Source organism: Rutidosis leptorrhynchoides, chromosome 7, assembly GCF_046630445.1.
Source record: "Rutidosis leptorrhynchoides isolate AG116_Rl617_1_P2 chromosome 7, CSIRO_AGI_Rlap_v1, whole genome shotgun sequence".
NCBI classification, from domain to species: Eukaryota; Viridiplantae; Streptophyta; class Magnoliopsida; order Asterales; family Asteraceae; genus Rutidosis; species Rutidosis leptorrhynchoides.
In genome coordinates this window covers 218,736,610-218,748,505 of record NC_092339.1, presented here as the reverse complement: position 1 = coordinate 218,748,505, position 11,896 = coordinate 218,736,610, and the positions used below count along the sequence as shown (strand labels likewise).

Genomic DNA, 11,896 nt, shown 5'->3' with positions numbered 1-11,896 from the left:
CAGTGTTGGAAAAATTGGTGATAATGCTTACAAAGTCGAGCTGCCTGGTGATACTACTGTGTCTAGCACTTTTAATGTTGGTGATTTGATGCCCTACTTGGAAGATGACAACCTCGAGAACTTGAGGTCAAGTTCCTTTTTAGAAGGGGAGGATGATGCGGGTGAATTGGGCAATGTAACCAGCAACACAACCAGCACAAGCTCAAAAGATGTCACACTCGAATCTGGTCAAGCAATGGTCGTGTTGCCATCTCTTTCGTATCATCTAAGTGTTTTTGGAGCTGGTTCAACAAGCTCAGGGGTTACCCTACTTCATTCCTTAAACTGAAGTAGTTATGTTTTCATGAATAAAGTTTTTGATAGTTGAAGGCAAGCCAGCAAAGAAGAAGAACCAGCAAACTGAACCAGCAAATGCACTTTAGTTCAACCAGCCAAATAACTTTAGTTCAACCAGCAAAGTTATACTCAGCCGATAAAGCTAGTTCAACCAGCAAGATGAGCTTCAGTACAACCAGCAAGATGAACTTAGTGCAACCAGTAAACGACGCTATTTTCTTTCTAAAGGGCCAGCTTGCTGATACGATTCAAAGTTTATCTTATGCTTTCAATAAACCGGTCAGTTCATGTGCTTAACACGTGCGTGGCTGTTCTAGAATGTTCAGCTGTCCAAGGAAGATTCTTGTCTATCATTGGCTGCTTTTTGTCATGGGAGGAGCACTACCAAATGGCAGGTTTTTTGCAGATTGTGTCTTTTATTCTTATTGGCTAATTTGTAATTGTTTGTCCTTTTTGTCTCCATTTCCATTTTATGTTTTTGTCTTATCTAGAAAATAGTTGTTAAGCTTCTCCTATAAATAGAGAGCTCTTGTAATTGTAAATCTCTGTGTCTTTACGAATCTTTGATTTCGGTGGCTAAAAGTGGTTTCTTTATCAGTGTTTGTGGTGTTACTTTACAAACATTGTGGTGAAATCCAAATCTTCATATCTGATATTATAGTTGTGGTGAAATCTTTATCAGCTGTAGTTTTGTTGCAAAAAAAACATGTGTATCAACAGAGATTTATCAGCTGTAGTTGACGATTTGGAGTATTTCTAGATATTTAATTGTGATCGTATCTTTATCAATTAAGGGTTTAGATTCTCTATCCTTGTGTTCTTATTTCAGAGTTTTATACACTGTTTTGAGGCTGTTACTGTTACAAATTGAGGGTATGTGTTCAGATCTGATTAGGTGAAAAAAGCTTGTTTTAAATTGCGTTTTTAAAGTCATAATTACGCATCATCATGTTCAATTGGGCTTCAAAAGTAAGCTATGCTGAGACGAAATCAGCAACCATTTGCAAACATTATGATTTCCGTCTTGTGAAGAACATATAAAACTTGAATTATTACTACAAGAATGGTTGCAAATCAATAATGACCACGTATAGTGCAATAAATGAAAATGAATCCGGGACAACTATCTTTCATCATTAACCCTGTGGTTTTCAATAAAAATAACATAACCACAAAGAGCAACTTCTGGAGTAACAAATAGCTCCAACATCCTAGTAGCATCTTTCTTCTTGACAGGCGGAGGAGAAATAAACGAGCAAAGAAAGGGTGATACTTACCACCAGTTCACAAAGTAAAACCACCATGATATACAATTTACATTTTATACCAACCTAAATAATACGGCAATTAATTAATATTCATAAATGTAGTTGGCCTGGACTTTTTCGGGATGATCTTGAAGGAGGCCTACTCAACTCTCCCGCAGTTGAAGTTCCCTTCGGTTCAACTATTCGGACCTCCTTCACCTCCTGTATTAAGATTAAGAAACGTTTTATTTTATACTCACAATATAATAATAATATTAATTAATTAAAAGGTTACCTTGAAAGAAAGAAAGAAAGAAAAAAAGTTATAAAGTAACCTTGGAGTTTATAGAAATGTTGCGTATTCGTGCTTGTGATTTTAAATGCAGACGATGTTGCTGTTGCATCTGCTCAAATCGTTGTAGCCAAGATGAAAAGTTTATTCCATTATTATTACAACGTATAGAATCATCATCATCATCATCATTCATGTTACCATCTTCCACGACTTGTAGACCTGATGACATGTACCCATTTTGTGTACGTTGTTTGATTTGATCCTTCTTACTCAAGGAATATGAAGGTATAGTCTTCAAAAGAGTGTCTAAGATTTTGAATGCAGTACTTCGCTGAAGATCGGTAACATGAATTTTAAGATATATATATTTTTGTATTTCATTTGACAGTTTAAGGGGGAAAAAGGCAAACTCCAATAACATGGTGACATACCTGAGGAAGTAACATAAGAAAACCATACAAAGCTTTTAACAACCATATATATCTTCCAGGTTCAAGAAGCTGTTGCATGTAAGATACAAATCTATTGATTATTGATTTTGATTATATATATATATATATATATATATATATATATATATATATATATATATATATATATATATATATATATATATATTTCGGCTCTATTTTTGAGTCAAAAGCAAGCGTCGATTTATTGGCGTCTTGACTGCCGTTTAGAGCCTAAATTGAATTCCAGGCGGGATTTAAAACCCATGGAAATTTGATTGTACCATTTTCATGGCGTCTCAATTTTATTTTACTATTTTTTAAAATAAAAAATTTCCTACTTATTGGCCGGAGGTCCACTTGGAAGCAATCTCTTTATCCGTCGAATAGAGAGAGAGATAACTTTCTCTACTTTTGAGAGTGTTTTCACTCTGGGTGGAGAAATGACTTGTTTTTTATTCTCAGATAAGGGAAGGATTGTCTACATCTCGCCTCCCCCATACACTACTCATGTAGTATTGGGTTTTGTTGTTGTTGTATATATATATATATATATATATATATATATATATATATATATATATATATATATATATATATAGGGGAGGGAAGCACTTTTTTGGGGAAGGGGGAAGTAAATTTTTTTTTTTTTTTTAAGTTTTCTTCGAAATTTTTTTTTTTCCAACATTAAGAGCACACGAAAATATGAACATTTAAAAAAGACACTTTGTGATAGATATTATTATTTTGGCGGGAAAACGAGAAACACTGATAACATGCAGTATGTGTGATGTTATTCCTGAATGTTATAGCATATGTGAAGTTTTTCTCAAGATTTAGCCCGATTTAGAGTTTAAGGTTTAGGGTTTACGGCTTAGGGTTTAGGGTTTTGGGTTTAGTCCCTAAATCCAAAACCCTAAGCCCTAAACCCTAAACCGTTCGTGTTAAATTCAATCTAATCCCTAATTTCTAAACCCTAAACCCTAATTTCTAAACCCTAATAGCTAAACCCTAATTTTTAACCCTAATTTCTAAACCCTAATCTTTAAACCCTAAAAAAAACTCAGCAGCAAAACATTCAGTGCACTGAATGTTATCATTTATTTCTTTTCTTCGAGCGTTTTCCCGCCAAAATAATAACATTTATCACGAAGTGTCTTTTTTAAATGTTCATATTTTCGTGTGATCTAGATGCGTGAAAAAAAAATCGAAAAAAATTTACTTCCCCCCACATCCCCAAAAAAGTGCTTTATATATATATATATATATATATATATATATATATATATATATATATATATATATATATATATATATATATATATATATATATATATATATATATATATATATATATATATATATAGTAGAGGGATCAAATGAGAAATTTTTTTGTGTGAGAACCCTGAGAACTCAAAAATACACTGAAATTCGAGCAAAAATTGGAAATTCGAGCAAAAATTGGAAATTCAAGCAAAAAACTCCATATTCGAGCATAAAATAGGACACTGACGAGCAAAAAACATGATAGTCGAGAAAAATGGAGAAAGTCGAACAAAAAAAAGGACGAACAAAAATTTGATATTCGAACAAAAATTGTGATATTCTAACAAAAATGTGTTCTACATTTTTGAAATTCGAAAGCAAACATGTAGAACACATAGGTAGCCGAACAAAAATTTTGATATTCGAACAAAAATGTGTTCTATATTTTTTTTCGAAAAAAAAAATATATTTTTTTTGCTCGACTATGAAATTTTTGTTCGTCCGTGTTTTGTATTTTTGCTCGAATTTAAGTGTATTTTGGAGTTCCTAGAGTTCTCACACTAAAAAAGTTCTCACTGGATCCTCTCCCTATATATATATATATATATATATATATATATATATATATATATATATATATATATATATATATATATATATATATATATAATCAAGGGGGAAGTAACCAATCGGGGGGAAGCAAATTTTTTTTTTTCGTTTTTTGAAAAACTTTGTTCACGAACATTATAGATTGGATGAAAACATGAACATTTAATAAAGACACTTTGTGATAAATGTTTTTATTTTGGCGGGAAAACGCTCGAAGAATCAATATATAACAATTATCGTGTTTTTCGAGCGTATGTTGAGGTTTTAGATATTAGGGTTTTTAGGGTTCAGATATTAGGGTTTAGAAATTTAGGGTTTAGAGTTTAAATTTAGGGTTTAGATTTAGGATTTAGATTGAGTTTATAACACGAACGGTTTAGTGTTTAGGGTTTGGGGTTTTGGGTTTATGGCCAAACTCTAAACCCTAAATCGGGCTAAATTTTACTTCGCAAAACATGAAAGAAAAAAAAAAACGTTAATATTTTTCACGATCAATATTATCTTGAATGTTATTTTTGTCGATCGTTTTTCCGCCTAAATAATAACATTCATCACGAAGTGTCTTTTTTAAATGTTCATATTTTCGTGTGATCTTGATGCCTGAAAAAAATTCCAAAAAAAGGAAAAAGAAAAAACTTTGCTTTCCCCCGCTTCCCACCGATTGGTTACTTCCCCATTGATCCTACCCCTATATATATATATATATATATATATATATATATATATATATATATATATATATATATATATATATATATATATATATATATATAAACCAAAAGTTTTTCTTTGATTGTAGTTGCAAGTTATTTATGGATTGTTATATGTATAGATTATATATATTATTTACAATTATAAAATAGGCACTAATATTAATATATTTATCTTATATTGTGATTTATTCACGAACATAATTAATCAAATATTTACGGAGTACTAATCAAACTTAAAGTGTTATATATAGTTCATATTTTACAGATGACGATGATGTATGACTAATTTACATTTACATAGTTTACAAATATTTATTATTATTATTTACTCCTTATAACTAAATTAATTAAATAACTAAGTTAGTTATTTACTAATTAATATAATTAATAAAAATGAATTTTAAAATTTCTTAATATCACGGGCTCCTAAACTTAAAAGAATAATTATTTGAAAAAATTAATATTTTATTCACTGTGGAATGCACGAACTCTAAAACCTCTTACAACAAAGTTGCAAAGTGATTTTAACTATTTTTTTAACTACCGTGTAATGCACGGGCTCCATACACTAATTATTTTATAAAATGTTAGCAATTTAATAATTTTATCAATTATATCATTTTATTGAAAATATTAGCTCTAAAAATTACTCCGTAATTGTTTGATAAACTCACTTGATTTCGCACGGTTAATTACCTACCCGTGCAACGCACGGGCTCTAAAACCTAGTATATATATATATATATAGGGGCAGGATCAATGGAGAAGTAACCAATCGGGGGGAAGCGGGGGAAGCAAAAAAAAAAAAAATTCGTTTTTTTGAAAAAAAAAAATTTCGGCATCAAGATCACACGAAAATATGAACATTTAGAAAAGACACTTTGTGATAAATGTTATTATTTAGGCGGGAAAACGAGCGACAAAAATAACATTCAAGATAATATTGTTCGAGAAGAATATGAACGTTTTTTTTTCTTCATGTTTTGTGAAGTAAAATTTAGCCCGATTTAGAGTTTAGGGTTTAGGGTTTGGTATTTTGAGTTTTTTCCATAAATCCAAAACACCAAACCCTAAACCCTAAACCCTAAACTCTAAACCGTTCGTGTTAAAAACTCAATCTAAATCCTAAATCTAAACCCTAAATCTAAACCCTAAACCCTAAATTTCTAAACCCTAATATCTAAACCCTATAAACCCTAATATCTAAACCCCAATAGCTAAAACCTCAAAATACGCTCGAAAAACACGATAATTGTTATATATTAATTCTTCGAGCGTTTTCCCGCCAAAATAAAAACATTTATCACAAAGTGTCTCTACTAAATGTTCATATTTTTATCTCATCTATAATGTTCGTGAACAAAGTTTTTTCAAAAAACGAAAAGAAAAAAAAAGTTTTTTCTTCTCCCCTTCCCCCGAATGGTTACTTCCCTCTCGATCCTACCAATATATATATATATATATATATATATATATATATATATATATATATATATATATATATATATATATATATATATATATATATATATATATAACAAAAATCAACAAAAAAATACAAAACTAGTGAGGTTGAACATTTAAATACATTTAAATATATAAAAGCAACTAAAGAAGAACCTGCAGCCGCCAATGGGGCTTTGCCTCATTGGTAACCATGCTTGCATGGTTTCGAGGAGACCCGGGTTCGAGTCTCACCAGGGGGTTTTCCCCACCTGCCCGTTTGGATGGTGGCGGTTTCCTCCTGGAACGTGCGATGCGATGAGATCTAACCACTAACCGTGCGATGAAAAACTAACATGCCGTTCAAAAAAAAAAAAAAAGAAGAACCTGCAGCCTAAGATAAGCAAAAATGGGGGTCTCTAATAGGTGTATCAATTTATCGAGCTGAACCAAGAATCTGACGTGAACATCCTGCTCTGTTAGACATTGAATGACAGAACTTGCATGTTGGTAATATTCAGATACGAATAGTATACCATAACAAACTCGCAGGCCTTGCCTGTGCTAACAAGCATAGACTTATTATGGCGATGACTGAATGGCGCCATGATGCATACAGCGAAAGAAATAAGTCTTTTCCAGCAGCATTAACTAGCGTTAGCTTTAAGAGATCTCGTAGGCCAGACAACTCAGAAGACGTAAGCAGAATCAAATTTAGAGCCTGACATACAGTAGGAAAAAAAAAAGTATATGTTGAAATAAAATATATATTATAAGGTGCAGATTAGCAGAGTAGGTAAGTCAGATTGTCATATATAAATGTAACAAAAAAAAAAAAAAAACACCTCAACCATTGTAGATGCAAAATTGAGGTCTGCTTCTCCCTCGAGAATCTTGGAGAGCTCCCGGTAAACTCTTTCGGATTCTAAAAGCACGCATAGTCGGCGAACAATCAAGGCCCCACGCCTGAAGGCACAAACAAAAAGCTTCAGCACATAAATCCAACAAGAAATAATAATAATAATAAATTAAGTAATAAGAACAACAATATAATATAATATAATATAATAATATATTATTATATTTTATTATTATTATTATATTATATAGATTGAAGATTGAAGATCACCTTTCCAGGAGAGCATAATCTGTCTGGAACTTATGAACCAATAAAACAAGAAGTTGGCAGAAGTTATGTTGGTCTTTCGCTATGGCTGCATGCACCTCAAGCACCAGGAGAACTACCTACATACAAAAGTAATAAAATAAATAAAACAGGTATAAATTGAAAAGGTAAATAAATATTGTTTTATGTAGAAAATAAAATGATGATAAGATAAGAAAGTCATGAGGAAAGATTACCTACCTGGTCAGAAGGATCTGATAATGACTTCAAAAGTGTGTTAAATATATCATTCAGAAAAGATAGGACCTGTATAATATACATACATACATGAGACCCCGTATGAGCCTGTTTCCTTCCTTAATCTTTAATAAATTCAGCAGGGTTATAAAATTCGAACAAGTTGTCCGTTTATTCACAGACTAATCGGGAGTCGGGTTATTCGGAAGTGACTAGAAATAAATGCAAAACAACTTAATATGAGTAGTGAAATGGTACGCCGAGTCTAAATGAGTCCATGAAATGCAATATAGATGTAGAACAATATATACTAAAGAGAAAATCACAATTTTTAGATATATTTCAATTAATTAATGTCAGAAAACCCCAAGAAGTTTATAACAATTGTTGAGAAAGCCATTAAAGAAAATTTTTGTTGATCAAGTCATTCAAAAACTACTTTGGACCGCTTACTGGTGAAGCAGATACCTTTTCCTGATGCATCACTTTCTTTAACAATTTACTGGTATAAACATTAATAATCACCAAGCCTCGTATAGACTAAATTGTTGATAAACTACTTGGACATTTTATAAGCTTTTTCATGTATTAAGGGTATTTTCACTCTGTTACGAATTTAAGTCTAAATCTGAATCTAATCTAATTCTAATTTAATATAAATCTAAATACTAAAAAAGTAAAAGAATAACGACATATGATCATAATCTTCAACTTTAGCAATAAAATTATGACAAAATTACTCCCGTCGTCCTTGAACATATAGTAAAATCATACGCGTCGTCCTCAAAGTTTTTTTTTTGCGTTCGTCGTCACTAAACTTGCATTTTATAACGTACGTAGTCCTTCTGTTAACTGTCCGTCTCTTTCTTCCGTTAACCTTCAGCATGTGCCAAACATGTGAGGGCAATTTTGTCATTTTATCTCTTTTATATACAGGGACGACCAATGTAATTTTGTTTTTTTTCCCCTTAGATAATTTAATTTATATTTTCTTTTCATTTTTCATTTTTCATTTTTTTTCTTTTCTTTTCTCTTAATTAATTATTTGTTATGTACGGAGGATCTTTGAACACGTAAGGGTAAGCCTTAAAATCCTATCCTAAATGGGTTACACAACCACACCGCAATCGTAAACCACCACCACCGCAAAATCGTATTCCACCACCGCACACAAAAATTGAATTTCATGATTCAGTTGTTTTTAATCCACAATTTCTTCATCAAAGTTGCTTCGAATAGTCATAGGAACACTCGATCACCATCAAACAAACCTGAAACATCATATTAAACTTGAATTTGATCAAATCCAGTTCGTTTGACTTTTTATCATATATCTTTGACCTTCAAATTCATCATCATACGAAACAATTAGAATCTGTAATTTTCCAGAAAGAATCACGATATGAATCTTGACATAATTGCAATTTTACTTTTCGCCAAAAGTTCCTGAATCGTTCCGAGCACCTAAGCCGTTTGTAGTTTCGGTTAGTGATGAACACGATCTAGATCGAGGTGAATCTGAAACTGTTAATTGATACTAAAGATCTTCGAGTGTTCGGTTATGGTTCTAGATCACAAATCTAAGCTTCGTTTCAATTTACATCCTCTCAATGATGGACGCTTAAATCGGTTTGAAGATGTCGATGAACTATGAACTACGAAGATGATGATCTTATAATTTTTGTTCTTGCTTTTCTGTTATGATGATACACGAAGCCTAGGATTCTGATTAGGAACGTTTTCTGATCTTAAATCGAGGTGAGAATCATAAATGATGATGATGATGATGTGAATTTGAATTAGTAATTTGAATTAGTACACTGATGTGAATTAGTAATTGTGCTGAAATTAGTACACTGATGTGAAGTAGATTTTAATTAGTAATTTTTGATTTTGTGATGTAGATTTGAACATATTGGTGATAGAATTATTTGCTCATGATTTTGGATAGATTCTGTGAAGAAGGAAAAAAGTTTAAAGAAATAAAATGTTGAAAAAATTAGGGTTTGTTTAATATTGGGGATGAAGATGAAGATAAAAGAAGAAACACAAAATTACATTGGTTGTCCCTGTACTATAAAGAGATAAAATGACAAAATTGCCCTCACATGTTTGGCACATGCTGAAGGTTAACGGAGAAAGAGACGGACAGTTAACAGAAGGACAACGTACGTTATAAAATGCAAGTTTAGTGACGACGAACGAAAAAAAAAACTTTGAGGACGACGCGTATGATTTCCCTATATGTTCAAGGACGACGGGAGTAATTTTGTCTAAAATTATTAATAGCATCGTCATCGTTTTATTTATAGAAAACAAAAACAAATAAAATATTCAATTTATTCCCTTTATAAATCAACATACACAATTTATACCCTTGGGCATATACGAATAACCTACAACTTCAATTTCTTATAATGTGTACCAAAAATCTATCAATAACTAACAAAATATGTCTTATAAAAAGTATTTGAAATTTATAAATCTGGCAGTTACCCAGATTTATCAACTAGTCCAAACTAATAAACAAAAAATAAGATGGTATCAGACTGTAAATTAATAGCCCCATAGTATGATAATCCAATTTTACCTCCGGACGGTGCCTATTCAAAAGGGTTGAAATCCAGTGCAATGATCCAATTCGAGTAGCCTCGTGCTCACTAGATAACATCCTGACAGGTTGAGAGGATAAAAAAGATATGTCATGAACAAATCCATTACATTCTAAAACAGGTCTACCATATATAAAATAGGCATTTCCAAACAATCCAGTCACAGCACTCCATTTAATGTAAATATAATATTATAATATGGTAATTAGATATTAGATATTAATATTATTACCGATATAAAATTATTAATATTATTAGAACCTGACTCCTGAAATATACCTTGTTACAACGGAGAGGATCGCTCCAACATCAAAGCCTTGAGCAGGATCAGCTTGGATTGCACGAAGCTCTTCGTTTGTTTCATGGGCTACCTAACATTCACGACTTACTATAACAAATATCAAATATATATTGAACAACATACTGAATATAAGGAAAGCAGTAAAATAAAGAAATCTGGGTGGGACCTAACTAAGGAAACACAAACTTACAACTCTTATTTTCTCCTCTTTGTCAGCTATGCAAGGCAAAATAGCTCCCAATATATCAGGATAGTAAGGTAGAAACTGGTCACCACCGAGTTTTACAAACTCATTTATCTGGATAAAATATATTTATGATCAACACTTAAAGAAGCATAAATAATAGTACAAATTGAATAGGTGTCCTCCTCACCCAAGTTACTGCAGTCCAGCGAGTAAATTCATCAGGGGATGCTGCTCTTTGTACAAGTATTTCAGCCATCCGACCATAGTCTACAGACTTCAAGAGTAGTAGGATTTGCTAGACTTAGAAATTTAAAAAAAAAAAATAATAATAATAATAATGGAAGCTACTAATGTCGAAAATAGAAGAGACTGTATAATATAGTTCCTTAGAACAGTAATCAATAAAAATTTCATCATTTTTTGTATGCACACCCACCATCAACTTCCATTACTAAAGAAAAAGAAAATGAGGAGACAGAAGAAATAATAATGTGGTCTTACAGAGGAGTTCTTAATCTCTTGAAGGAACTCTGAAAGTGCTGAATCAGCTTGCTTCCGAATTTCATGACTTGAATCACTTAACATATTAAACAACCCTGAGAGAGATCATAATATCAGTGAAGTAAGTTCATACTGGTCTGTTATAGAGAACATATAATAAAACATGCCAATTAATTAATTATTAATTAATTTTCATTCAAAATTAAATACTATACTACTAGTACTAGTATTATTTACCATCAAGGAAATCAGGAATAAAGGCTAGCATATCTATTTCTGGAACACTGTCCAATACCGTGATCCATCCCACCAAAAACTGGCGGACATAAGGATTCAACACATTCATACGCTCTCTCAACAACGGTATAAATTCATCAATGCTAATATAATAATAAACACAAACCCACCAGGAATTACATATTGCACACAGATTTAAAGTAGCATCTAGAACCATAACGAAAATAAATAAATAAATAAATAAATAGGTGGTCACCTGAACTGATCACTTTCTGTCACAATGTCCTGTTCCACCATTAAATGAAACCGCACCTCAGAAATTAGTACCACATGCATA

At 31.7% G+C, this 11,896-nt stretch overlaps 1 protein-coding gene across 1 annotated transcript in view; it reads right to left on the bottom strand.

Moving 5' to 3' along the window:
- Positions 1-1,459: 1,459 nt before the first annotated feature.
- LOC139859879 (protein VAC14 homolog) overlaps positions 1,460-11,896 on the bottom strand; it is a 166,972-nt gene continuing 156,535 nt past the window's right edge. Inside the window, exons 8-23 of the mRNA XM_071848651.1 lie at positions 11,816-11,844; positions 11,560-11,702; positions 11,323-11,417; positions 11,009-11,095; positions 10,825-10,932; positions 10,613-10,704; positions 10,312-10,393; positions 7,725-7,790; positions 7,488-7,603; positions 7,204-7,324; positions 6,916-7,079; positions 6,746-6,872; positions 2,310-2,378; positions 1,919-2,209; positions 1,712-1,805; positions 1,460-1,608 (exon numbers count right to left, since the gene is read on the bottom strand). Of these exons, the coding sequence (XP_071704752.1) occupies positions 1,460-1,608; positions 1,712-1,805; positions 1,919-2,209; positions 2,310-2,378; positions 6,746-6,872; positions 6,916-7,079; positions 7,204-7,324; positions 7,488-7,603; positions 7,725-7,790; positions 10,312-10,393; positions 10,613-10,704; positions 10,825-10,932; positions 11,009-11,095; positions 11,323-11,417; positions 11,560-11,702; positions 11,816-11,844 (1,833 nt within the window). The remainder of the gene's footprint in view (positions 1,609-1,711; positions 1,806-1,918; positions 2,210-2,309; positions 2,379-6,745; positions 6,873-6,915; positions 7,080-7,203; positions 7,325-7,487; positions 7,604-7,724; positions 7,791-10,311; positions 10,394-10,612; positions 10,705-10,824; positions 10,933-11,008; positions 11,096-11,322; positions 11,418-11,559; positions 11,703-11,815; positions 11,845-11,896) is intronic.